This window comes from Lithobates pipiens, unplaced genomic scaffold (assembly GCF_037356315.1).
Source record: "Lithobates pipiens isolate NorthernLeopardFrog02 unplaced genomic scaffold, aLitPip1_a1.2 Scaffold_18, whole genome shotgun sequence".
Lineage (NCBI taxonomy): Eukaryota > Metazoa > Chordata > Amphibia > Anura > Ranidae > Lithobates > Lithobates pipiens.
The window spans coordinates 639,250,060-639,277,788 of NW_027507758.1; the positions used below are offsets into that span (position 1 = coordinate 639,250,060).

Here is a 27,729-nt window from a genome sequence, read left to right on the forward strand (position 1 = left end):
CGGATATTCCGACGGAAACAGTCCTTCAGAGCCCACACATAGTCGGATTATCCGACAACGCGGTCCGATCGGACATTTTCTGTCGGAATGTCAGACCGTGTGTACAAGGGCTTAGAGTTGAATGAATGTGACCAGCTGTGACAAGTTCTGGCCATGTTTTTTTATATGATCATTGGATTAATCTAGTGGCTTTAAAGTCGCATTGCACTATTTTTACTGATGGGGGTATTTCAGGAAATATACCATATTATGGCCACTAGATGGACCTCACCATCATAGGAAATCACTGTGTCATTAAAATTTGTATGAACAAATGCTTGTCGCATTCATCCAATTAATTTTCTATAAGCAGAACCCTTAGTTTCCTTCATCGGGAATGGTTTCATACGAATACCTGAGGTTATACTCAAACACTTGTGAGTACAGTAGACACTAAAGGATATCAAGGGTAAATTTCAGTAAATACATTTAATTAAATTTTAGAGCACACAAATTCAATATTTGTACCATCTTTTTGGTAAAATATGAAAGCTGTGGATGTGCCGAGTAAATAGATATCCAACATGTCCAGCCTTAAAATTGTGCACCGGCGTGTGCTGGTGAAATGATGAAAAATGTTGGTACTCCAAAAGAGTCCATAGGTGACACTTTTTACCCTTCCACAGCCATGGATGTCATACTGATCTACAGACCTGCTTCCAGCTGGCCAGGTCAGTACGATGTACATCCATGGCAGTCCCCCTTCTACTATAAGCTCATGGTCACCTGAGCGTTACTCCACTCCACAGCTCTTCTGCCGGTCCTCTAAGATGCTATCCCCTCCCACAGCTCTAACATCTCCCCTGCAGAATCGATCCTCCCACAGTACCCATTGCCCCCCACCCTCCCCCACACAGCACTGATCTACCCATGGTTCTTCTGTCTACTGGCTTCTTCTGTCTACTTCCACCAGCTTTAGCTGCTGCTGAGATCCCCGGGGAGATCAAAATGTACATCTCCATCATTGAAACATCCCACCTCTGTCCTGGGACCTTCAACTGATGCCTGCGAGTCCCCTCCCTGCAGTGCTTCTGGCTGTCTTCCTCTCCTCCCTCGCCCAATGGAGATCAGTGTGGTGTCCAGGTTGGAGCGGGTTCATTCTTCACTGACGCATAGTAAAGAGTGTTTGCTGTGCTTCGGTTTTGTGAATGAATAGGAGCCTCTGTACAGAAGCTTCCTACAAATCACACCCATAGAACAATATTGGAGATAACAGCTGTGTTGGGAGCAGGTGGAGGGGGATGGGTTATAGTACAATAAGGGACCCATAGACATGATATGAGAGAGATCCCCATAGATACGACTTTGCCATCTGATCTATCAGGAAATAACCAGATTGGAGGCCAGTCTCATGTCTGGGAGGTACCTGCACACAGTGTGGGCTCCTCCGGGGATATTGTGATTTTACGGGTCAGTATACCCTATAGTTCCCCCCTAATAAATCAACACCTGGAGGAATCTGTGTACTCCTCCTCCTCTCCGCATACAATTAAAGTAGACCTGTCATGAGAGCAATATGTAGAAATTCTTCAAACCATCAGGAGATGGGGGAAAAAAAAGAGGATAAAATATGATGGGACTAAGTGTAGTGATAATACCAGAAGATGTGAGTTTATTCTAGAAGATCGGTAGATGTACGGGGCATGGACTCACATCTGTGAGGTTGTGGGGAACCCATCCAGGGATCAGGCAACCTATCTGAGGACTTGTGGAAAATATGTCTGTCTTCTCACTGAAGTCAGTGGGTGGCCACACTCCATGGTCATCAGGGAATTCAGGATGGTCATATACTAAGCAATATTTGGATCCCGGTGGAGACCTTTTACCCCAAGAAAAACAAGGGCGAGGTCAGCAGAGGCACCCATAGTAATGGGGGAAAATCTGAAATGTTTTCATCAAAAGGTAGGGGATTATGGTGTAAGAACTTTAAATCATCAAAGTATCACTTTATCAGGACAGGTGTAAAAAAAAACGATATAAAAATAGTGAATGAAGTAAAAGTGCAGTATATCGTATTATAAAAACCCAAGTCAGATACAATTCATGGACATGACTGAGATTTATAGCATTTATGATTTGTATTATATTAGACAAGGTGAAGAGATATATGGAGAGGGTGATCAATACATGGAGAAAACAGAAAATTTACTATCAAATACTTACCGTAATTCTCCTTTTCTGATGGACTTCATGGCAACATACGTTTGGGTAGGCCCACCCTCGCTCCTACCCCATAGGACCCTATTCCCATAAATTTTCAAGGTGAGCCAGAGGCTGTGTTCCGTAACTAGCCTATTCACGACTCCAGGAGGGAACTTCTGCTACCATGGAGTCAATCGGGAAAGGAGAATTATGGTAAGTATTTGATTGTAAATGTTCTGTTTTCCTGACAGACTTCCATGGCAGTATACATTTGGGAACTAACTAGCCCAAAAAACAAGGATGGGATGTTGGAAATGTAGGGTTTTAATCATAGCCAACAGAAACACTGGATAGATATTAACAGCATAAGGAAGTCACCCCACAATGAGCCAGAATAGTGTTACTATTCAAGGCGCCATTTCACAGGGAGCCCACGAAGCCTACACACTCCTGGATGAGTGTGTGGTGACTGCTTCTGAAGGAACCAAGCCCTGAGCTTTATAAGCCTAATGGCTAGCTGAAATGACCCATCCAGCAAAAACTCTGGATGATATCTACGTTCTGCTAGAGAGAGTGACCTAAAACTAGCAAAGCTGTAGCTTGAGAGCATGTTCAAAATATCCCAATATCCATGGCATGGAACCAGTTATTCTTGGCGGTGCTGCATATAGGTGGAACAAACCCTTCCTTCTCATAGAATGCCAAAGCCACCTCAGATTGCCACCCAGTATGGATATAAACACTACTTGTACTGGGCAGAAAGCCACAAGGATCCTTCTTGGCACAAACTGGAAAGCATATGACTTGTGAGACCTTACTGATCTAACAAGGGCTTGGCCCAGGCCCCTAGGAAAAAGCTTTCCAGCTTGTAACAGCAAGGAGATGCTACCAGATTTAACTCTGAAATTTTGTCCAGGGATAAAAATTTACTTGGAGGGACCTAGATGTTACAACTACTTATTGCCCAATTGGGCCAAAGAATATGGATTATTCCCAGAAAGTCTATGTAGACTCCAAAGAGATTTAAAGAATTTTCTACTCCACCCAGATCACAGTCATCTCTACCTCTTCTCAGTGGACTGACCCTGCGGGTTTTGACCTGCCCCTGATGTAGTAGGACACCACTGTGATGTTATTCGGCCTCACTGGAGACTAAAAAGCCTGCTGTCAGGTGACAAAAGGCGAAGAGAGCATGGAAAAGCTGGCCAGAAAACCAGAATGTTCAAACTGACTTCCCGACTGGAAAAATAGCTTCCTGACAGGGAAGTTCCATTGACAATATATCAGGAACACAGAAGATTTATTACTGTGCCAGCACCCAAGGCTTTATCTGCCTGTTTGCAAGACCTAAATAGCTGGGTGCATGATCAACATTGGAGAAAAAAAACCTTTCAGGACATGAAGCCATTTTCATTGAGCACACCTCAATATAGGGATGGGAGAGACCATGGTCCTGTTCATCAGGTATTGAGACGCTGACAAGTGAAGAGAGGAAAGCCAAGATTACCCAGCGTACTACCACCAATATGCTTTCATGGCCAAAACGATGTTTCCTGAACCATGATGGATTAAGCTCTTGGATACACAAGGATTTGCATAGGAGTCACATGACCCTTTTTGCAGGACTAGCCAGGCAATCTCTTGTAGGCTTCTGAGAATTCCCTCCGTATACTTGACAGGAATCCCCGTCTCGAGGAGTAAATCGAGAACCCAACCAGCAGATATATATGCTGAGTCCTAATCCATATAGAAACAGGTATGTCAGAAGACAACTGTAGGAGTTGGAACTAGGCATCCCTCTGAGCAACAATAGTATTCCTCTTAAAATCACATCTGCTGGAATTGGAATTGCCGTCCCTAGAGGCAGTAAGAATCGCATTGGCTAGCAGAACTCGCTTATTGTTGCTGGAGCAAAGAATTCCTCCTGGCACAGTCATCAGAGGCTTGAAGGTGACTGATTGACCCACATGGCCTGAAGTGCTTGACCTGAGGGTCCAACCATCCGAGAGCAAAGCTGTATCTTCCTATCAGAAGAGGAGCAACCAGGTACCCATATGATAGGTATGGGTGGCACAAATATGTAAAAGGTCAGTAAGCAACCTCTGCCCCAGAAGTGGAGCTCTTTGCTGAGGACTTTCTCTTCTGTTCTTTCCTGGACTCCAATCTTGGTAAAATATAAAAGCCGAGGTTGCACCGAGTAAATAGACACCAAACATGTCACACCCTAAATTTGTGTTTGCCCGTGAAATGGTGACAAACTCTACCCATATATAACCCCATATCTTCTATAGACGATGCTTCAAAAGACCCCTATAGACCATCAGTTTAGTGTTATGCCGCGTACACACGGTCAAACTGTATGACGTACTTAGTCTGGCGGAAAAGTACGCCAGACTGTCCGTCGGAATTTCCGAACGGGCTACTTGCCCACACACGGCACTTTTTGAGCGGACTAATACGGCGTACTAAGTCCGCCGTACTATCCGCCCTACTTTTGAAATGAACGGACTCGCCCACACACGCGGAGGAAAGTCCGCTCATTTCGAGCGCGTCTCCAGGTAGGCGGGGCCCGCGAAGGAGACGTCGCTGGCCCCGCCGCCTGGTATGGACTTAAAGGGGAACCCCAACGCCGAAAAAAATCGGCGTGGGGGTCCCTCCCAAGTCCACAACAGACCCTTGTCCGAGCACGCTACCCGGCCGGCCAGGAAAAGGGGCCGCGCGGCCCCCCCACCCCAAAGCACCTTGTCCCCATGTTGATGAGGACAAGGGCCTCTTCCCGACAACCCTGGCCGTTGGTTGTCGGGGTCTGCGGGCCGGGGGCTTATCGGAATCCGGGAGCCCCCTTTAATAAGGGGGCCCCCGGATACCGGCCCCCCACCCTATGTGAATGAGTATGGGGTACAATGTACCCCTACCCATTCACCTGTAAAATAAAAGTACAAAAAAAAACACAACACACGAGATAAAATACTTTATTGCACAGCTCCGGGGGTCTTCCGTCTTCGGGGGTCTTCTCGCCGGACTCCTCCGCTATCTTCTTGTAGCTCTTTTGCTAGTGGAGGAGTCCGGCTTTCTTCCTCGCCGCCGGCCTCTTCTCCCGACTTCGGGGGTCTTGTCCCCCTCTTCGGTTCTTCTGCCGGGCCACCGCGCCTTCTTATAGCTCTTTTACAGGCGGTGGCCCAGTCTTCTGTCGCCGCCTTCCGCTCTTCTTCTTCTTCTTCTCCTTCTTCTCCAGGAGATGTTGACTCGAGAAGAATATGTTGAGAATATTGTCGATCAAGGTTTCCGAAAAGGGATTCTTAATGAGAAAGAGAGGTTGTTTTTGGTACCACGGGCTCCCCGTACGCCTGTTATTTATTACCTCCCCAAGATGCATAAAAGCGTTACTTGCCCCCCGGGACGTCCGATAGTGAGCGGTATCGATTCCGTTACTTCCCGGGTGGGCAAGTATATCGATCATTTTTTGCAGCCACTGGTTCACACCATGCCGTCCTACATTAAGGACACAAAACAAGTTATTAACACCTTGGCCGGCCTGACCCCCAAGAGGGGTCTGTGGCTGGTAACAGCTGACGTGACGTCACTCTACACCATTATCCCACATCAACTAGGCCTGGAAGCGGTTAGATTATACCTAGAGAGGGGATCGGGTCTTGCACCCACACAGATCGAGTTCATCATGGAACTTCTAGAATATGCAGCAAGCCACAACTATTTTTGGTTCGATAACCAATTCTACCGTCAGGATAGGGGGGTGGCCATGGGGGCCAAATATGCCCCCAGTCTGGCCAATCTGTTCATGGCCAAGTGGGAGGAGGACGTCATCGATGCCCCTAGGAGACCGGAAGTGGCCCTATGGGCACGGTACATTGATGACGTCCTCCTCCTGTGGGACGGGACAGAGATTGAATTACAATCTTTCATGGCCAATCTTAATGTTAATGATAGGGGCATTAAGTTTAGTTTTGAGGCCAGCCAAACAGAGATCTGTTTTCTGGATCTCAGAATTAAGATAGAGGATGACCGCTTCATAACATCAACTCACTTCAAAATAACTGATCGGAATTCCTATATCCCCCTAGACAGCTGTCATCACGAACCTTGGTTGAGGGCTGTACCTAAGGGACAATTTATGCGCCTGAGACGCAACTGCACTGAAATGAGCATTTTTGAAGAACAGGCAACCCTTCTTTCAAACAGATTCTTGGAAAAGGGATACAGTGGCGAGAACCTGTCGAAAACCCTCAAATTGGTTCGGGAAAAAGATAGGGCAGAATTGTTAGGGCAGAGTAGACCTGTAAATCCAGGGGCAGCGAATGGAATTCCATTCGTTACTACTTTCTCAGTACAGCACCGTAACATCAAACAACTGATACAAAAACATTGGCACTTGCTAACAAGCGATCCGGTTCTAGGTACCATTCTACCACCTAAACCACAAGTGATCTTTAAGGGAGCATCGACCTTGGGGAGTCGCGTGGCACCAAGCGTACATGACCCACGAAGGGCGGTTAGATCCTTCTTTCAGGATATGAAAGGCTATTACAAGTGTGGGAACTGTCAGATTTGCACTCTAAATAGTTGCAAGGACAGGAGGATTTATAAGTTTTCATCTACAAGTACATCAAGATCTTATGATATTGAATCATTTATCACTTGCTCATCCGAGGGAGTTGTGTATCTGATACAGTGCCCTTGCGGCCTCCAATATGTGGGGAGGACCAAAAGGGCACTGAAGACGAGACTCAATGAGCATGTTGGTAATATTAGGAGAGGCTTCGACAAGCATCCGGTGTCACGTCATTTTGACCAAGTACATAACAGAGACCCCTCCAATACATTATATGTGGGTATTGATAAGTATAGACCCCACTGGAGGGGTGGATCACTTGTCAGGGAGATTTCCAGACAAGAAATGGCCTGGATTTACAGGCTCAAAACTTATGTGCCTTTTGGTATGAATGTTGACACGGACGTGAACGCCTTCATAAATAATTTGTGAGGGTGCCCACGTCCTTGCTTTATTCTCCTGTTCACTCCACGGATGCCCTTGAGGGAGTTAGATGTCCCATATAGTGCAACCGTGCCAGATCCATTTGCGATACTCAAAAACAATTTTGTTATGCTCTTTGATGGATTTGTTTGTAACAATGATGCACATATTTTTGCCATCTGTCCACCAATGCTAGCTATTAATCAATTTGGTTTACTGTTCTGCTTTATTTACTGTGAGCTCTTCTCATCAGACTCGCACTCTGGGCCGGCGGCTCTAAGACAACTTTGGGGCCATCTATGATGGTGTCCCTATAGCCACAAGTTTGACGAATCTCTGACATATTTTAAGTTCGTAGTTATGATGTAGGAGACACATGGTGTTGTAGTAATTAAAAAAAAAACACTATGCACTATTGAATGATCTTGCAGTGAAACATTGAACACTCTAGATCAGTCATTCAGTGTAATGGTTTGGACATCAATACAGACCAGTTATGTGGGTTTGATGCATGTGGTGGGTGCGGTTATGGTATTAGTGCACTGGGGGGCGCAGTACTGGCTGTTGCTATTGGGATTCATGTGGTGTGTCATCGATTTTGCTAATGACCCTGCGCATGCGCGGGGGAGCATGCGGACCGATGAGGGTAGGTGTCGGATCTTCTGCTACGTCGCGCCGTATGCGGCGTGGAGCTATGAGGGCGGGATCATCACAGTCACATACCGGAAGTGACCTTACGTGATGTGAATGAGGCTTGGTTGGTGAGAGCGCAGCTTCCGATTGGGCACACGTGACCAGAAGCTATTGAAAACGGGAAGTGGGACATACCGGAAGTGGGGCACGGGCGTTCCCGATAGCTTCCGATTGGGCACACGTGACCGGAAGCTATCGAAAACGGGAAGTGGGGCATATGTCTGTGAACCAACAACCGGAAGTGGGGCACGGGCGATCCCGACGGGACGCCCCGGACTCACATTGGTTGTTTCTTCCGATCTGTACCATCTGACAGGGCTGGTGTCCTACACGTGTAGGGAGAGAGGGATATATTGGGGAGTTTATATGTTAAGCATTAAGAGGTGGCTAACCGGGCCATGCAGGACCGGAAGTGATATGGGAACGATAATGAGGCTTGGATTTCCGGGAAGGTCACAAAACGGAAGTGGGGTCAGTGATGCTTTCTTGGCGTTCCATGTACACTCTTCCCCCTCCTTCTGTTTTTCTGCCAATATAGAGGTATGCATTTGTACAGTTGGGATGCATGGCCCATACAGTTTATTGGGATATAATACCATCTGTCTAATCTAATTTAGCTGATCATTAGAATTGATATGATAGGGTACATATTTGATAGGGTACATATGAGGGCGGGCATGTGGGTGGGCCCATCTTTCTAGATTGGCTTTTGGAGTCATTGCCTGACGAATCAGGCGCCGATTCCAAGATGAGGCTTGGTTTTGGCGGGAAAAGCCAGGTGCCCAGAGTGAGGCTTGAATGATTGGAGACATATAAATGGAGGTGACACAGCGTGCCGCTCGTGCCCCTGGATGACGTAATTTTGTTGCGAAACGCGTAGGACTGAGCGGTGCGCTACTTATCACCTCGTGTTTGTGACGGGTTCCAGGAGAACGGGTCTGTCCGTGTGCGTCCGGCCGGTGCCACGGACTTAAGGCGCTTTTTCTTTTACACACTTGTAAGTGAATTTTTATATTTTTATCCTTAAAATATAAAGGGTTTTACACTATTTTGAGTTTTATTTTTCCTCTATGGTTTTGATGCCTCTGGCTCTGAGTCTTTTTGGACTTTTGAGTTGAGTGTCCGGGAGTGAGTTTCCTTCCCAAGATTTCCTGAAACAGCGAAGCCAGGAAGACATCGAGGAACCCCTTTCCCTCGTGGTTGGAAGTGGCGTCCATTTTCATGAAGCTCTGTGTGACCCTCTGTAGTGGGGGGTCATTTGTATCTGGTAAGCAGTAAATCTTATCGTGTGTTGGTGGTGGATTGAACATAACTTCTCCCATATTTGGATCCCCAGGAACATTGTGGTTTATATTCAGAGGACTTTCATTCAGTCTTACGTTAACCTATTCTTGTGTTTCTTATACGGATTCATTGTTCATACACTGGGTGTTTATATTTTATATATTTACTTTTTATATTACAGGTGTATGTCATGGACTCTTATTACATGTGTTAAATTGTAGTGGTGGGATTTTTGGTTAGAAATCTTAACACCTATGTGTTCTGCATCTCGTGTGTATATATATATATATATATATATATATATATATATATATATAGGGTTGCTATACCCTATATAATATTTAACCTTTATTCTTATATTACTGCACAAGTAATTGGTTGCATCTGCTTTTGTATTTGTTTAGCGTGGATTATGATTTTTTGTTTACCTATTTGTATGTATGTGACATAGTGAAACCGCAGCTGAATATTTTTATATATAAGAAATTCACATATTTATTTTTACCTTAGCGCAGTTTTTTTTCTTTGTACATATTTCACATTCACTAATTGCAGCTTGGGTTGTGGGGAATTTTGACCCCTTTTTTTCACTGTGGATATTTTCGAATTCCGTGCCAAGAGGGTGGTCAACACCTCCTGAGGTTTTTAGTTCCACCCCTATTATTTCAGAAACAGACGTTGGGGGTTTGTTTGTTAGATTAAAAAATCTTACCACATCTGAAATACATGCGCAATGGGACATCGCATTCCTAGAGACATACATAAGGGAAGCCATGGTGGCCAGAAGTTTGAGATGGGAGGTTAGTCCTCCCAGGGGTGACCCTGATGTAGAGAGCTGGTATAAATTTTTTAACGATGCTGGGATCGATTTGTTACGATTCCTTGTTCGTAGGAAAACTGAGAAACTAACCAGACTAGATGAGGACATCAAAATTATTAAAGAAAAACTAACACCTTTTGTTAACGGAGAGGAATACAAAGAATGTTCCAAAAATCTACAGAAGGTCTTGGAGAAGGAGGAAAGGGACCAGAAAATAAAAAAGAAAAAGAAATATGGTAGAGATAGGGAGGACTACCAGACCGGTTATGTCTTCGTTTGGCAGAAAAAACTTGCCTTAGAAAACGAGGAGAACATGACGATGGATACCTTGCCACAAGGAGCAGTCCTCAATGGTCCAATGAATAATCCCACATTAGCTCGGGCACAACAAGGCCCCTATTATTCCCCTAGAAGGGGTAACACATACAACAGATCAAATACAGATTCAAGGCCACCTAATAGAGGGATGGGGCAACGTCATTTCGGTGCCCCTCCCCAAGATGTGAGAAGGGATATGGCATATGGCCCTGACCTATACCAACATCCTAATATGAGGTGGATGCGTGGTGGCTCCCATAACAGACGCCCTCCACGTAATTTGACACAGGGATCTGATCGGACCCAGGTGCCATTTCATAATAGGGAGAGGGACGGTTATGATGTAGGGATCAATACTCAGAATCGTTTCTTCCCTCTGTCTGATCTAGAAACATCTGACTATATCAGACAGACCGATGGTCCAAACAATGGAGGGGGGTATAACGATAACCCTAGAAATTACCACCATTCGGGCTATACACAGGATGTCAGAGGTAGGGGACCCCCCCATTACCCAGATTCTTTGGAAAGGGGAGGTTTTGGATGGAGACAGGATAACTGTAGGCTCCCGCAATTTCCAGACTCCCCTAATAGGAGAGGTGGTCACAATCTGGATTTTCCCAGGGACAACAGGGGCGTAAAAAGGCCCGTAGAACGAAGAGAGGAAGCAGAGGGGGGAGGAGAATCCAGTCAGCTAAAAAGGAGACCGTAGGGTCTGGAATTTTTAATCTGAGTAAACAGGTTCTGTCAGAGCCTGAGAAAAGATTGTTAGACAAAGGTTTAAAATTTGCCCCACCAAGGAATATAAGTAAGTTTCAGACTTATATGGACATTCATAAATACGTTCGTAAACTCAATATCAAAAGGTATATGCTCAATAACCCAATCTCTGATGGAGGTAGAACTAGGTCTGAGTTTCAACACTCTAATCTTTCCAACGCCTCTCTTTTCAATCCCCCAGGCCCCATACCGCCCAACATCAGGGTGTTTAGGGATGTGGAACTGCGTGACCTGGATTCCCTTAAAGTGAGGAAGGTCAGGATGCAAAGGGACCTTGAAGCTGGGCTAGATTCATTGTGCACCAATAAATCTTTGGTCATTAGACCAGCAGATAAGGGGGGGGGGGGATTGTGGTGTTGGATCGTGAGGATTACCTAAAGGAAATGCACCGCATCTTAGAGGATAATGAGACCTATACTATTTTAAATAGGAATCCTGTTCTACAGTATAAAAGAACTCTTGAGAATATTGTCGATCAAGGTTTCCGAAAAGGGATTCTTAATGAGAAAGAGAGGTTGTTTTTGGTACCACGGGCTCCCCGTACGCCTGTTATTTATTACCTCCCCAAGATGCATAAAAGCGTTACTTGCCCCCCGGGACGTCCGATAGTGAGCGGTATCGATTCCGTTACTTCCCGGATGGGCAAGTATATCGATCATTTTTTGCAGCCACTGGTTCACACCATGCCGTCCTACATTAAGGACACGAAACAAGTTATTAACACCTTGGCCGGCCTGACCCCCAAGAGGGGTCTGTGGCTGGTAACAGCTGACGTGACGTCACTCTACACCATTATCCCACATCAACTAGGCCTGGAAGCGGTTAGATTATACCTAGAGAGGGGATCGGGTCTTGTACTCACACAGATCGAGTTCATCATGGAACTTCTAGAATATGCAGCAAGCCACAACTATTTTTGGTTCGATAACCAATTCTACCGTCAGGATAGGGGGGTGGCCATGGGGGCCAAATATGCCCCCAGTCTGGCCAATCTGTTCATGGCCAAGTGGGAGGAGGATGTCATCGATGCCCCTAGGAGACCGGAAGTGGCCCTATGGGCACGGTACATTGATGACGTCCTCCTCCTGTGGGACGGGACAGAGATTGAATTACAATCTTTCATGGCCAATCTTAATGTTAATGATAGGGGCATTAAGTTTAGTTTTGAGGCAAGCCAAACAGAGATCTGTTTTCTGGATCTCAGAATTAAGATAGAGGATGACCGCTTCATAACATCAACTCACTTCAAAATAACTGATCGGAATTCCTATATCCCCCTAGACAGCTGTCATCACGAACCTTGGTTGAGGGCTGTACCTATGGGACAATTTATGCGCCTGAGACGCAACTGCACCGAAATGAGCGTTTTTGAAGAACAGGCAACCCTTCTTTCAAACAGATTCTTGGAAAAGGGATACAGTGGCGAGAACCTGTCGAAAACCCTCAAATTGGTTCGGGAAAAAGATAGGGCAGAATTGTTAGGGCAGAGTAGACCTGTAAATCCAGGGGCAGCGAATGGAATTCCATTCGTTACTACTTTCTCAGTACAGCACCGTAACATCAAACAACTGATACAAAAACATTGGCACTTGCTAACAAGCGATCTGGTTCTAGGTACCATTCTACCACCTAAACCACAAGTGATCTTTAAGGGAGCATCGACCTTGGGGAGTCGCGTGGCACCAAGCGTACATGACCCACGAAGGGCGGTTAGATCCTTCTTTCAGGATATGAAAGGCTATTACAAGTGTGGGAACTGTCAGATTTGCACTCTAAATAGTTGCAAGGACAGGAGGATTTATAAGTTTTCATCTACAAGTACATCAAGATCTTATGATATTGAATCATTTATCACTTGCTCATCCGAGGGAGTTGTGTATCCGATACAGTGCCCTTGCGGCCTCCAATATGTGGGGAGGACCAAAAGGGCACTGAAGACGAGACTCAATGAGCATGTTGGTAATATTAGGAGAGGCTTCGACAAGCATCCGGTGTCACGTCATTTTGACCAAGTACATAACAGAGACCCCTCCAATACATTATATGTGGGTATTGATAAGTATAGACCCCACTGGGGGGGTGGATCACTTGTCAGGGAGATTTCCAGACAAGAAATGGCCTGGATTTACAGGCTCAAAACTTATGTGCCTTTTGGTATGAATGTTGACACGGACGTGAACGCCTTCATAAATAATTTGTGAGGGTGCCCACGTCCTTGCTTTATTCTCCTGTTCACTCCACAGATGCCCTTGAGGGAGTTAGATGTCCCACATAGTGCAACCGTGCCAGATCCATTTGCGATACTCAAAAACAATTTTGTTATGCTCTTTGATGGATTTGTTTGTAACAATGATGCACATATTTTTGCCATCTGTCCACCAATGCTAGCTATTAATCAATTTGGTTTACTGTTCTGCTTTATTTACTGTGAGCTCTTCTCATCAGACTCGCACTCTGGGCCGGCGGCTCTAAGACAACTTTGGGGCCATCTATGATGGTGTCCCTATAGCCACAAGTTTGACGAATCTCTGACATATTTTAAGTTCGTAGTTATGATGTAGGAGACACATGGTGTTGTAGTAATTAAAAAAAAACCACTATGCACTATTGAATGATCTTGCAGTGAAACATTGAACACTCTAGATCAGTCATTCAGTGTAATGGTTTGGACATCAATACAGACCAGTTATGTGGGTTTGATGCATGTGGTGGGTGCGGTTATGGTATTAGTGCACTGGGGGGCGCAGTACTGGCTGTTGCTATTGGGATTCATGTGGTGTGTCATCGATTTTGCTAATGACCCTGCGCATGCGCGGGGGAGCATGCGGACCGATGAGGGTAGGTGTCGGATCTTCTGCTACGTCGCGCCGTATGCGGCGTGGAGCTATGAGGGCGGGATCATCACAGTCACATACCGGAAGTGACCTTACGTGATGTGAATGAGGCTTGGTTGGTGAGAGCGCAGCTTCCGATTGGGCACACGTGACCAGAAGCTATTGAAAACGGGAAGTGGGGCATACCGGAAGTGGGTCACGGGCGTTCCCGATAGCTTCCGATTGGGCACACGTGAACGGAAGCTATCGAAAACGGGAAGTGGGGCATATGTCTGTGAACCAACAACCGGAAGTGGGGCACAGGCGATCCCGACGGGACGCCCCAGACTCACATCGGTTTTTTTTTCCGATCTGTACCATCTGACAGGGCTGGTGTCCTACACGTGTAGGGAGAGAGGGATATATTGGGGAGTTTATATGTTAAGCATTAAGAGGTGGCTAACCGGGCCATGCAGGACCGGAAGTGATATGGGAACGATAATGAGGCTTGGATTTCCGGGAAGGTCACAAACCGGAAGTGGGGTCAGTGATGCTTTCTTGGCGTTCCATGTACACTCTTCCCCCTCCTTCTGTTTTTCTGCCAATATAGAGGTATGCATTTGTACAGTTGGGATGCATGGCCCATACAGTTTATTGGGATATAATACCATCTGTCTAATCTAATTTAGCTGATCATTAGAATTGATATGATAGGGTACATATTTGATAGGGTACATATGAGGGCGGGCATGTGGGTGGGCCCATCTTTCTAGATTGGCTTTTGGAGTCATTGCCTGACGAATCAGGCGCCGATTCCAAGATGAGGCTTGGTTTTGGCGGGAAAAGCCAGGTGCCCAGAGTGAAGCTTGAATGATTGGAGACATATAAATGGAGGTGACACAGCGTGCCGCTCGTGCCCCTGGATGACGCAATTTTGTTGCGAAACGCGTAGGACTGAGCGGTGCGCTACTTATCACCTCGTGTTTGTGACGGGTTCCAGGAGAACGGGTCTGTCCGTGTGCGTCCGGCCGGTGCCACGGACTTAAGGCGCTTTTTCTTTTACACACTTGTAAGTGAATTTTTATATTTTTATCCTTAAAATATAAAGGGTTTTACACTATTTTGAGTTTTATTTTTCCTCTATGGTTTTGATGCCTCTGGCTCTGAGTCTTTTTGGACTTTTGAGTTGAGTGTCCGGGAGTGAGTTTCCTTCCCAAGATTTCCTGAAACAGCGAAGCCAGGAAGACATCGAGGAACCCCTTTCCCTCGTGGTTGGAAGTGGCGTCCATTTTCATGAAGCTCTGTGTGACCCTCTGTAGTGGGGGGTCATTTGTATCTGGTAAGCAGTAAATCTTATCGTGTGTTGGTGGTGGATTGAACATAACTTCTCCCATATTTGGATCCCCAGGAACATTGTGGTTTATATTCAGAGGACTTTCATTCAGTCTTACGTTAACCTATTCTTGTGTTTCTTATACGGATTCATTGTTCATACACTGGGTGTTTATATTTTATATATTTACTTTTTATATTACAGGTGTATGTCATGGACTCTTATTACATGTGTTAAATTGTAGTGGTGGGATTTTTGGTTAGAAATCTTAACACCTATGTGTTCTGCATCTCGTGTGTATATATATATATATATATATATATATATATATATATAGGGTTGCTATACCCTATATAATATTTAACCTTTATTCTTATATTACTGCACAAGTAATTGGTTGCATTTGCTTTTGTATTAGTTTAGCGTGGATTATGATTTTTTGTTTACCTATTTGTATGTATGTGACATAGTGAAACCGCAGCTGAATATTTTTATATATAAGAAATTCACATATATCTATATATTTCACATATTCACATATTTATTTTTACCTTAGCGCAGTTTTTTTTCTTTGTACATATTTCACATTCACTAATTGCAGCTTGGGTTGTGGGGAATTTTGACCCCTTTTTTTCACTATGGATATTTTCGAATTCCGTGCCAAGAGGGTGGTCAACACCTCCTGAGGTTTTTAGTTCCACCCCTATTATTTCAGAAACAGACGTTGGGGGTTTGTTTGTTAGATTAAAAAATCTTACCACATCTGAAATACATGCGCAATGGGACATCGCATTCCTAGAGACATACATAAGGGAAGCCATGGTGGCCAGAAGTTTGAGATGGGAGGTTAGTCCTCCCAGGGGTGACCCTGATGTAGAGAGCTGGTATAAATTTTTTAACGATGCCGGGATCGATTTGTTACGATTCCTTGTTCGTAGGAAAACTGAGAAACTAACCAGACTAGATGAGGACATCAAAATTATTAAAGAAAAACTAACACCTTTTGTTAACGGAGAGGAATACAAAGAATGTTCCAAAAATCTACAGAAGGTCTTGGAGAAGGAGGAAAGGGACCAGAAAATAAAAAAGAAAAAGAAATATGGTAGAGATAGGGAGGACTACCAGACCGGTTATGTCTTCGTTTGGCAGAAAAAACTTGCCTTATAAAACGAGGAGAACATGACGATGGATACCTTGCCACAAGGAGCAGTCCTCAATGGTCCAATGAATAATCCCACATTAGCTCGGGCACAACAAGGCCCCTATTATTCCCCTAGAAGGGGTAACACATACAACAGATCAAATACAGATTCAAGGCCACCTAATAGAGGGATGGGGCAACGTCATTTCGGTGCCCCTCCCCAAGATGTGAGAAGGGATATGGCATATGGCCCTGACCTATACCAACATCCTAATATGAGGTGGATGCGTGGTGGCTCCCATAACAGACGCCCTCCACGTAATTTGACACAGGGATCTGATCGGACCCAGGTGCCATTTCATAATAGGGAGAGGGACGGTTATGATGTAGGGATCAATACTCAGAATCGTTTCTTCCCTCTGTCTGATCTAGAAACATCTGACTATATCAGACAGACCGATGGTCCAAACAATGGAGGGGGGTATAACGATAACCCTAGAAATTACCACCATTCGGGCTATACACAGGATGTCAGAGGTAGGGGACCCCCCCATTACCCAGATTCTTTGGAAAGGGGAGGTTTTGGATGGAGACAGGATAACTGTAGGCTCCCGCAATTTCCAGACTCCCCTAATAGGAGAGGTGGTCACAATCTGGATTTTCCCAGGGACAACAGGGGCGTAAAAAGGCCCGTAGAACGAAGAGAGGAAGCAGAGGGGGGAGGAGAATCCAGTCAGCTAAAAAGGAGACCGTAGGGTCTGGAATTTTTAATCTGAGTAAACAGGTTCTGTCAGAGCCTGAGAAAAGATTGTTAGACAAAGGTTTAAAATTTGCCCCACCAAGGAATATAAGTAAGTTTCAGACTTATATGGACATTCATAAATACGTTCGTAAACTCAATATCAAAAGGTATATGCTCAATAACCCAATCTCTGATGGAGGTAGAACTAGGTCTGAGTTTCAACACTCTAATCTTTCCAACGCCTCTCTTTTCAATCCCCCAGGCCCCATACCGCCCAACATCAGGGTGTTTAGGGATGTGGAACTGCGTGACCTGGATTCCCTTAAAGTGAGGAAGGTCAGGATGCAAAGGGACCTTGAAGCTGGGCTAGATTCATTGTGAACCAATAAATCTTTGGTCATTAGACCAGCAGATAAGGGGGGGGGGGATTGTGGTGTTGGATCGTGAGGATTACCTAAAGGAAATGCACCGCATCTTAGAGGATAATGAGACCTATACTATTTTAAATAGGAATCCTGTTCTACAGTATAAAAGAACTCTTGAGAATATTGTCGATCAAGGTTTCCGAAAAGGGATTCTTAATGAGAAAGAGAGGTTGTTTTTGGTACCACGGGCTCCCCGTACGCCTGTTATTTATTACCTCCCCAAGATGCATAAAAGCGTTACTTGCCCCCCGGGACGTCCGATAGTGAGCGGTATCGATTCCGTTACTTCCCGGATGGGCAAGTATATCGATCATTTTTTGCAGCCACTGGTTCACACCATGCCGTCCTACATTAAGGACACGAAACAAGTTATTAACACCTTGGCCGGCCTGACCCCCAAGAGGGGTCTGTGGCTGGTAACAGCTGACGTGACGTCACTCTACACCATTATCCCACATCAACTAGGCCTGGAAGCGGTTAGATTATACCTAGAGAGGGGATCGGGTCTTGTACTCACACAGATCGAGTTCATCATGGAACTTCTAGAATATGCAGCAAGCCACAACTATTTTTGGTTCGATAACCAATTCTACCGTCAGGATAGGGGGGTGGCCATGGGGGCCAAATATGCCCCCAGTCTGGCCAATCTGTTCATGGCCAAGTGGGAGGAGGACGTCATTGATGCCCCTAGGAGACCGGAAGTGGCCCTATGGGCACGGTACATTGATGACGTCCTCCTCCTGTGGGATGGGACAGAGATTGAATTACAATCTTTCATGGCCAATCTTAATGTTAATGATAGGGGCATTAAGTTTAGTTTTGAGGCAAGCCAAACAGAGATCTGTTTTCTGGATCTCAGAATTAAGATAGAGGATGACCGCTTCATAACATCAACTCACTTCAAAATAACTGATCGGAATTCCTATATCCCCCTAGACAGCTGTCATCACGAACCTTGGTTGAGGGCTGTACCTATGGGACAATTTATGCGCCTGAGACGCAACTGCACCGAAATGAGCGTTTTTGAAGAACAGGCAACCCTTCTTTCAAACAGATTCTTGGAAAAGGGATACAGTGGCGAGAACCTGTCGAAAACCCTCAAATTGGTTCGGGAAAAAGATAGGGCAGAATTGTTAGGGCAGAGTAGACCTGTAAATCCAGGGGCAGCGAATGGAATTCCATTCGTTACTACTTTCTCAGTACAGCACCGTAACATCAAACAACTGATACAAAAACATTGGCACTTGCTAACAAGCGATCCGGTTCTAGGTACCATTCTACCACCTAAACCACAAGTGATCTTTAAGGGAGCATCGACCTTGGGGAGTCGCGTGGCACCAAGCGTACATGACCCACGAAGGGCGGTTAGATCCTTCTTTCAGGATATGAAAGGCTATTACAAGTGTGGGAACTGTCAGATTTGCACTCTAAATAGTTGCAAGGACAGGAGGATTTATAAGTTTTCATCTACAAGTACATCAGGATCTTATGATATTGAATCATTTATCACTTGCTCATCCGAGGGAGTTGTGTATCTGATACAGTGCCCTTGCGGCCTCCAATATGTGGGGAGGACCAAAAGGGCACTGAAGACGAGACTCAATGAGCATGTTGGTAATATTAGGAGAGGCTTCGACAAGCATCCGGTGTCACGTCATTTTGACCAAGTACATAACAGAGACCCCTCCAATACATTATATGTGGGTATTGATAAGTATAGACCCCACTGGAGGGGTGGATCACTTGTCAGGGAGATTTCCAGACAAGAAATGGCCTGGATTTACAGGCTCAAAACTTATGTGCCTTTTGGTATGAATGTTGACACGGACGTGAACGCCTTCATAAATAATTTGTGAGGGTGCCCACGTCCTTGCTTTATTCTCCTGTTCACTCCACGGATGCCCTTGAGGGAGTTAGATGAATGAATGAATGAATGAATGAATGAATGAAATACTTATATAGCGCGCAATGCGAACTGAATCGCCTCTAGGCGCTGTGGCGAGCTTTGATCATCTGCTAAAAGAGGAAGGTCTTGAGTTTTTTCCTAAAAGCCAGGTGATTTTCTTCCAGGCGGATGTTGATTGGTAGAGCATTCCATAGCAGAGGCCCTTGGACAGCGAATCTCCGATCACCCTTGGATTTATACCGGCCTTTGGGCACGAGGAGGAGGTTTTCGTTGGCTGATCGAAGACTGCGGTTTGGTGTGTAATGATTTATTTTCTCCATTAGGTATTGCGGAGCTTCTCTATGCACGCATTTGTGGGTGAGGCAAAGGGTCTTGAACGTGATCCGATTTTTTACGGTTAGCCAATGTAAGCTCCTCAGTGAAGGAGAAATGGATTCCCAGGGTTTTTTTCCTGTTATCAGCCTTGCCGCCGTGTTTTGGATCAGTTGTAATCGCGCAAGTTGATATTGTGGTAATCCTATGTAAAGCGAGTTTGCGTAGTCCAGTCCTGAATTAATGATTGTTCCAACTACCACTGCTTTGTCATTCTTTGGGATAAAAGGGATGAGTCTGCGAAGCATGCGCAGTAGATGGTGAGATCGACTGACTACAGATCCTATTTGCGCATCCATTGACATTTGTGCGTCTAAAATAACCCCGAGACTCTTCGCTTTGGTCTTTGGGGAGATAGTCTGCCCAAAGACGGTTGGTGGAGACCAGGAGGTTTTGGTTGCGGGCTTATGATTTGGGTGTAAGATAAGAAGCTCTGTCTTTGATTGGTTCAGCTGGAGGGAGTTGGTGGTCATCCAGTCCTCTATTGATTTGAGGCAGTTTTCAAGTTGTTGTTGGTGATCTTTTTTTCCATTGATCCGGAAATAAAGTTGTGTGTCGTCAGCGTAAGAGTGGAAGCAGAGATCTGAGCATCTGATGATTTGAAGGAGTGGGCGAATGTAAATGTTGAAGAGAACGGGTGACAATGGAGAGCCTTGAGGGACTCCGCAGGTGACTGCCCGAGTTTCGGAGAGGAATTTTCCTAGTTTCACTGTCTGTGACCGATTTCCTAGGAAGGACGCGAACCAATGGAGATCTATGTCTTGGACTCCGGCTACTTCTGTGAGGCGGACGAGTAGAGTATTGTGATCTACTGTATCAAACGCTGCACTTAGGTCTAGCAGTACGAGGAGACACGGCTCTCCGTCATCTGCTGCTTCGAGGGCGTCATCCCAAATCTTGAGGAGAGCTGTTTCTGTTCCATGACCCGGGCGGAAGCCTGATTGCAGCGGGTCCAGGAGTTTGTGAGTATCCAGGTGAAGTTGTAGCTGATGTACTACAGCTTTCTCCATGATCTTAGAAATGGTGTTGAGGCTTGTAATCGGCCTACGGTTGTTTGGATCCTGAGGGTCCAGGTTTGGTTTCTTGAGTAGAGGTTTGACAATGCCTTGTTTGAGGATGCTGGGAACAATCCCTTCGTGGAATGATCGGTTTATGAGGTGGGTTATGGTTGGAGCCACGATGTCGGAGCATTCTTTCAGTAGTTTTGTGGGGATGATGTCAATAGGTGAGGTACTGTCACGCAGTTTATTAATGATGTTTTTTGCGGTGTCTACGGTAATTGGGGATAGTGAAAATTTTGGCGGTTGCGGTATGTTGGTGCGGACATCCTCTTTATGTTTTTGCTGTCTGAGGTTGGATGTTTTCTTCTGACAAATTGTTTCCCTGATGGTTTTGACTTTATCGATGAAAAAATCAGACAGTTTGTCACAGTAATCCTGGGATTCGCTTTCTGGGGGTTCTAGGCACACTGGATTCATTGATTGATTAACCAGTTTAAACAGTTCCCGTGGTTGGTTTGCGGCCGTTGAGATTGTATATGAGAAGTGGTCCTTTTTGGCTTTGAATGTCCCATATAGTGCAACCGTGCCAGATCCATTTGCGATACTCATAAAAACAATTTTGTTATGCTCTTTGATGGATTTGTTTGTAACAATGATGCATATATTTTTGCCATCTGTCCACCAATGCTAGCTATTAATCAATTTGGTTTACTGTTCTGCTTTATTTATTGTGAGCTCTTCTCATCAGACTCGCACTCTGGGCCGGCGGCTCTAAGACAACTTTGGGGCCATCTATGATGGTGTCCCTATAGCCACAAGTTTGACGAATCTCTGACATATTTTAAGTTCGTAGTTATGATGTAGGAGACACATGGTGTTGTAGTAATTAAAAAAAAAAACACTATGCACTATTGAATGATCTTGCAGTGAAACATTGAACACTCTAGATCAGTCATTCAGTGTAATGGTTTGGACATCAATACAGACCAGTTATGTGGGTTTGATGCATGTGGTGGGTGCGGTTATGGTATTAGTGCACTGGGGGGCGCAGTACTGGCTGTTGCTATTGGGATTCATGTGGTGTGTCATCGATTTTGCTAATGACCCTGCGCATGCGCGGGGGAGCATGCAGACCGATGAGGGTAGGTGTCGGATCTTCTGCTACGTCGCGCCGTATGCGGCGTGGAGCTATGAGGGCGGGATCATCACAGTCACATACCGGAAGTGACCTTACGTGATGTGAATGAGGCTTGGTTGGTGAGAGCGCAGCTTCCGATTGGGCACACGTGACCGGAAGCTATTGAAAACGGGAAGTGGGGCATACCGGAAGTGGGGCACGGGCGTTCCCGATAGCTTCCGATTGGGCACACGTGAACGGAAGCTATCGAAAACGGGAAGTGGGGCATATGTCTGTGAACCAACAACCGGAAGTGGGGCACAGGCGATCCCGACGGGACGCCCCGGACTCACATCGGTTGTTTCTTCCGATCTGTACCATCTGACAGGGCTGGTGTCCTACACGTGTAGGGAGAGAGGGATATATTGGGGAGTTTATATGTTAAGCATTAAGAGGTGGCTAACCGGGCCATGCAGGACTGGAAGTGATATGGGAACGATAATGAGGCTTGGATTTCCGGGAAGGTCACAAACCGGAAGTGGGGTCAGTGATGCTTTCTTGGCGTTCCATGTACACTCTTCCCCCTCCTTCTGTTTTTTCAGTTTTTCTGCCAATATAGAGGTATGCATTTGTACAGTTGGGATGCATGGCCCATACAGTTTATTGGGATATAATACCATCTGTCTAATCTAATTTAGCTGATCATTAGAATTGATATGATAGGGTACATATGAGGGCGGGCATGTGGGTGGGCCCATCTTTCTAGATTGGCTTTTGGAGTCATTGCCTGACGAATCAGGCGCCGATTCCAAGATGAGGCTTGGTTTTGGCAGGAAAAGCCAGGTGCCCAGAGTGAGGCTTGAATGATTGGAGACATATAAATGGAGGTGACACAGCGTGCCGCTCGTGCCCCTGGATGACGCAATTTTGTTGCGAAACGCGTAGGGCTGAGCGGTGTTTGTGACGGGTTCCAGGAGAACGGGTCTGTCCGTGTGCGTCCGGCCGGCGCCACGGACTTAAGGCGCTTTTTCTTTTACACACTTGTAAGTGCATTTTTATATTTTTATCCTTAAAATAAAAAGGGTTTTACACTATTTTGAGTTTTATTTTTCCTCTATGGTTTTGATGCCTCTGGCTCTGAGTCTTTTTGGACTTTTGAGTTGAGTGTCCGGGAGTGAGTTTCCTTCCCAAGATTTCCTGAAACAGCGAAGCCAGGAAGACATCGAGGAACCCCTTTCCCTCGTGGTTGGAAGTGGCGTCCATTTTCATAAAGCTCCGTGTGACCCTCTGTAGTGGGGGGTCATTTGTATCTGGTAAGCAGTAAATCTTATCGTGTGTTGGTGGTGGATTGAACATAACTTCTCCCATATTTGGATCCCCAGGAACATTGTGGTTTATATTCAGAGGACTTTCATTCAGTCTTACGTTAACCTATTCTTGTGTTTCTTATACGGATTCATTGTTCATACACTGGGTGTTTATATTTTATATATTTACTTTTTATATTACAGGTGTATGTCATGGACTCTTATTACATGTGTTAAATTGTAGTGGTGGGATTTTTGGTTAGAAATCTTAACACCTATGTGTTCTGCATCTCGTATATATATATATATATATATATATATATATATATATATATATATACACTACCGTTCAAAAGTTTGGGGTCACATTGAAATGTCCTTATTTTTGAAGGAAAAGCACTGTACTTTTCAATGAAGCTAACTTTAAACTAGTCCTAACTTTAAACAAATATACTCTATACATTGCTAATGTGGTAAATGACTATTCTAACTGCAAATGTCTAGTTTTTGGTGCAATATCTTCATAGGTGTATAGAGGCCCATTTCCAGCAACTATCACTCCAGTGTTCTAATGGTACAATGTGTTTGCTCTTTGGCTCAGAAGGCTAATTGATGATTAGCAAACCCTTGTGCAATCATGTTCACACATCTAAAAACAGTCTAGCTCCTTCCAGAAGCTACAAAACTGACCTTCCTGTGAGCAGATTGAGTTTCTGGAGCATCACATTTGTGGGGTCAATTAAACGCTCAAAATGGCCAGAAAAAGAGAACTTTCATCTGAAACTCGACAGTCTATTCTTGTTCTTAGAAATGAAGGCTATTCCATGCGAGAAATTGCAAAGAAATTGAAGATTTCCTACAACGGTGTGTACTACTCCCTTCAGAGGACAGTACAAACAGGCTCTAACCAGAGTAGAAAAAGAAGTGGGAGGCCGCGTTGCACAACTAAGCAAGAAGATAAGCACATTAGAGTCTCTAGTTTGAGAAACAGACGCCTCACAGGTCCCCAACTGGCATCTTCATTAAATAGTACCCGCAAAACACCAGTGTCAACATCTACAGTGAAGAAGCGGCTGCGGGATTTTGGGCTTCAGGGCAGAGTGGCAAAGAAAAAGCCATATCTGAGACTGGCCAATAAAAGAAAAAGATTAAGATGGGCAAAATAACACAGACATTGGACAGAGGAAGACTGGAAAAAAGTGTTGTGGACGGATGAATCCAAGTTTGAGGTGTTTGGATCACAAAGAAGAACGTTTGTGAGACGCAGAACAAATGAAAAGATGCTGGAAGAATGCCTGACGCCATCTGTTAAGCATGGTGGAGGTGATGTGATGGTCTGGGGTTGCTTTGGTGCTGGTAAGGTGGGAGCTTTGTACAGGGTAAAAGGGATTCTGAATAAGGAAGGCTATCACTCCATTTTGCAACGCCATGCCATACCCAGTGGACAGCGCTTGATTGGAGCCAATTTCATCCTACAACAGGACAATGACCCTAAACACACCTCCAAATTGTGCAAGAACTATTTACAGCAGAAGCAGGCAGCTGGTATTCTATCGGTAATGGAGTGGCCAGCACAGTCACCAGATCTGAACCCCATTGAGCTGTTGTGGGAGCAGCTTGACCGTATGGTACGCCAGAAGTGCCCATCCAACCAATCCAACTTGTGGGAGCTGCTTCTAGAAGCGTGGGGTGCAATTTCTCCAGCTTACCTCAATAAATTAACAGCTAGAATGCCAAAGGTGTGCAATGCTGTAATTGCTGCAAAAGGAGGATTCTTTGACGAAAACAAAGTTTGATGTAAAAACAATGTTATTTCAAATACAAATCATTATTTCTAACCTTGTCAATGTCTTGACTCTATTTTCTATTCATTTCACAACGTATGGTGGTGAATAAGTGTGACTTTTCATGGAAAACACAAAATTGTTTGGGTGACCCCAAACTTTTGAACGGTAGTGTATATAGGGTTGCTATACCCTATATAATATTTAACATTTATTCTTATATTACTGCACAAGTAATTGGTTGCATTTGCTTTTGTATTTGTTTAGCACGGATTATGATTTTTTGTTTACCTATTTGTATGTATGTGACATAGTGAAGCCGCAGCTGAATATTTTTATATATAAGAAATTCACATATATCTATATATTTCACATATTCACATATTTATTTTTACCTTAGCGCAGTTTTTTTTTCTTTGTACATATTTCACATTCACTAATTGCAGCTTGGGTTGTGGGGAATTTTGACCCCTTTTTTTCACTATGGATATTTTCGAATTCCGTGCCAAGAGGGTGGTCAACACCTCTGAGGTTTTTAGTTCCACCCCTATTATTTCAGAAACAGACGTTGGGGGTTTGTTTGTTAGATTAAAAAATCTTACCACATCTGAAATACATGCGCAATGGGACATCGCATTCCTAGAGACATACATAAGGGAAGCCATGGTGGCCAGAAGTTTGAGATGGGAGGTTAGTCCTCCCAGGGGTGACCCTGATGTAGAGAGCTGGTATAAATTTTTTAACGATGCCGGGATCGATTTGTTACGATTCCTTGTTCGTAGGAAAACTGAGAAACTAACCAGACTAGATGAGGACATCAAAATTATTAAAGAAAAACTAACACCTTTTGTTAACGGAGGGGAATACAAAGAATGTTCCAAAAATCTACAGAAGGTCTTGGAGAAGGAGGAAAGGGACCAGAAAATAAAAAAGAAAAAGAAATATGGTAGAGATAGGGAGGACTACCAGACCGGTTATGTCTTCGTTTGGCAGAAAAAACTTGCCTTAGAAAACGAGGAGAACATGACGATGGATACCTTGCCACAAGGAGCAGTCCTCAATGGTCCAATGAATAATCCCACATTAGCTCGGGCACAACAAGGCCCCTATTATTCCCCTAGAAGGGGTAACACATACAACAGATCAAATACAGATTCAAGGCCACCTAATAGAGGGATGGGGCAACGTCATTTCGGTGCCCCTCCCCAAGATGTGAGAAGGGATACGGCATATGGCCCTGACCTATACCAACATCCTAATATGAGGTGGATGCGTGGTGGCTCCCATAACAGACGCCCTCCACGTAATTTGACACAGGGATCTGATCGGACCCAGGTGCCATTTCATAATAGGGAGAGGGACGGTTATGATGTAGGGATCAATACTCAGAATCGTTTCTTCCCTCGGTCTGATCTAGAAACATCTGACTATATCAGACAGACCGATGGTCCAAACAATGGAGGGGGGTATAACGATAACCCTAGAAATTACCACCATTCGGGCTATACACAGGATGTCAGAGGTAGGGGACCCCCCCATTACCCAGATTCTTTGGAAAGGGGAGGTTTTGGATGGAGACAGGATAACTGTAGGCTCCCGCAATTTCCAGACTCCCCTAATAGGAGAGGTGGTCACAATCTGGATTTTGCCAGGGACAACAGGGGCGTAAAAAGGCCCGTAGAACGAAGAGAGGAAGCAGAGGGGGGAGGAGAATCCAGTCAGCTAAAAAGAAGGAGACCGTAGGGTCTGGAATTTTTAATCTGAGTAAACAGGTTCTGTCAGAGCCTGAGAAAAGATTGTTAGACAAAGGTTTAAAATTTGCCCCACCAAGGAATATAAGTAAGTTTCAGACTTATATGGACATTCATAAATACGTTCGTAAACTCAATATCAAAAGGTATATGCTCAATAACCCAATCTCTGATGGAGGTAGAACTAGGTCTGAGTTTCAACACTCTAATCTTTCCAACGCCTCTCTTTTCAATCCCCCAGGCCCCATACCGCCCAACATCAGGGTGTTTAGGGATGTGGTACTGCGTGACCTGGATTCCCTTAAAGTGAGGAAGGTCAGGATGCAAAGGGACCTTGAAGCTGGGCTAGATTCATTGTGCACCAATAAATCTTTGGTCATTAGACCAGCAGATAAGGGGGGGGGGATTGTGGTGTTGGATCGTGAGGATTACCTAAAGGAAATGCACCGCATCTTAGAGGATAATGAGACCTATACTATTTTAAATAGGAATCCTGTTCTACAGTATAAAAGAACTCTTGAGAATATTGTCGATCAAGGTTTCCGAAAAGGGATTCTTAATGAGAAAGAGAGGTTGTTTTTGGTACCACGGGCTCCCCGTACGCCTGTTATTTATTACCTCCCCAAGATGCATAAAAGCGTTACTTGCCCCCCGGGACGTCCGATAGTGAGCGGTATAGATTCCGTTACTTCCCGGGTGGGCAAGTATATCGATCATTTTTTGCAGCCACTGGTTCACACCATGCCGTCCTACATTAAGGACACGAAACAAGTTATTAACACCTTGGCCGGCCTGACCCCCAAGAGGGGTCTGTGGCTGGTAACAGCTGACGTGACGTCACTCTACACCATTATCCCACATCAACTAGGCCTGGAAGCGGTTAGATTATACCTAGAGAGGGGATCGGGTCTTGTACCCACACAGATCGAGTTCATCATGGAACTTCTAGAATATGCAGCAAGCCACAA

At 45.0% G+C, this 27,729-nt stretch overlaps 2 protein-coding genes across 9 annotated transcripts in view; one reads left to right on the top strand and one right to left on the bottom strand.

Moving 5' to 3' along the window:
- The window catches only part of LOC143989534 (uncharacterized), a 382,054-nt gene that overhangs the window by 193,222 nt on the left and 161,103 nt on the right, over window positions 1-27,729 (bottom strand). The window lies entirely within an intron of this gene.
- Window positions 1-27,729, top strand: part of LOC143989996 (uncharacterized) — a 63,599-nt gene that overhangs the window by 3,362 nt on the left and 32,508 nt on the right. The window contains exons 2-5 of the mRNA XM_077490236.1: window positions 3,861-3,937; window positions 10,044-10,387; window positions 25,570-26,136; window positions 27,003-27,343. Of these exons, the coding sequence (XP_077346362.1) occupies window positions 3,861-3,937; window positions 10,044-10,387; window positions 25,570-26,136; window positions 27,003-27,343 (1,329 nt within the window). The remainder of the gene's footprint in view (window positions 1-3,860; window positions 3,938-10,043; window positions 10,388-25,569; window positions 26,137-27,002; window positions 27,344-27,729) is intronic.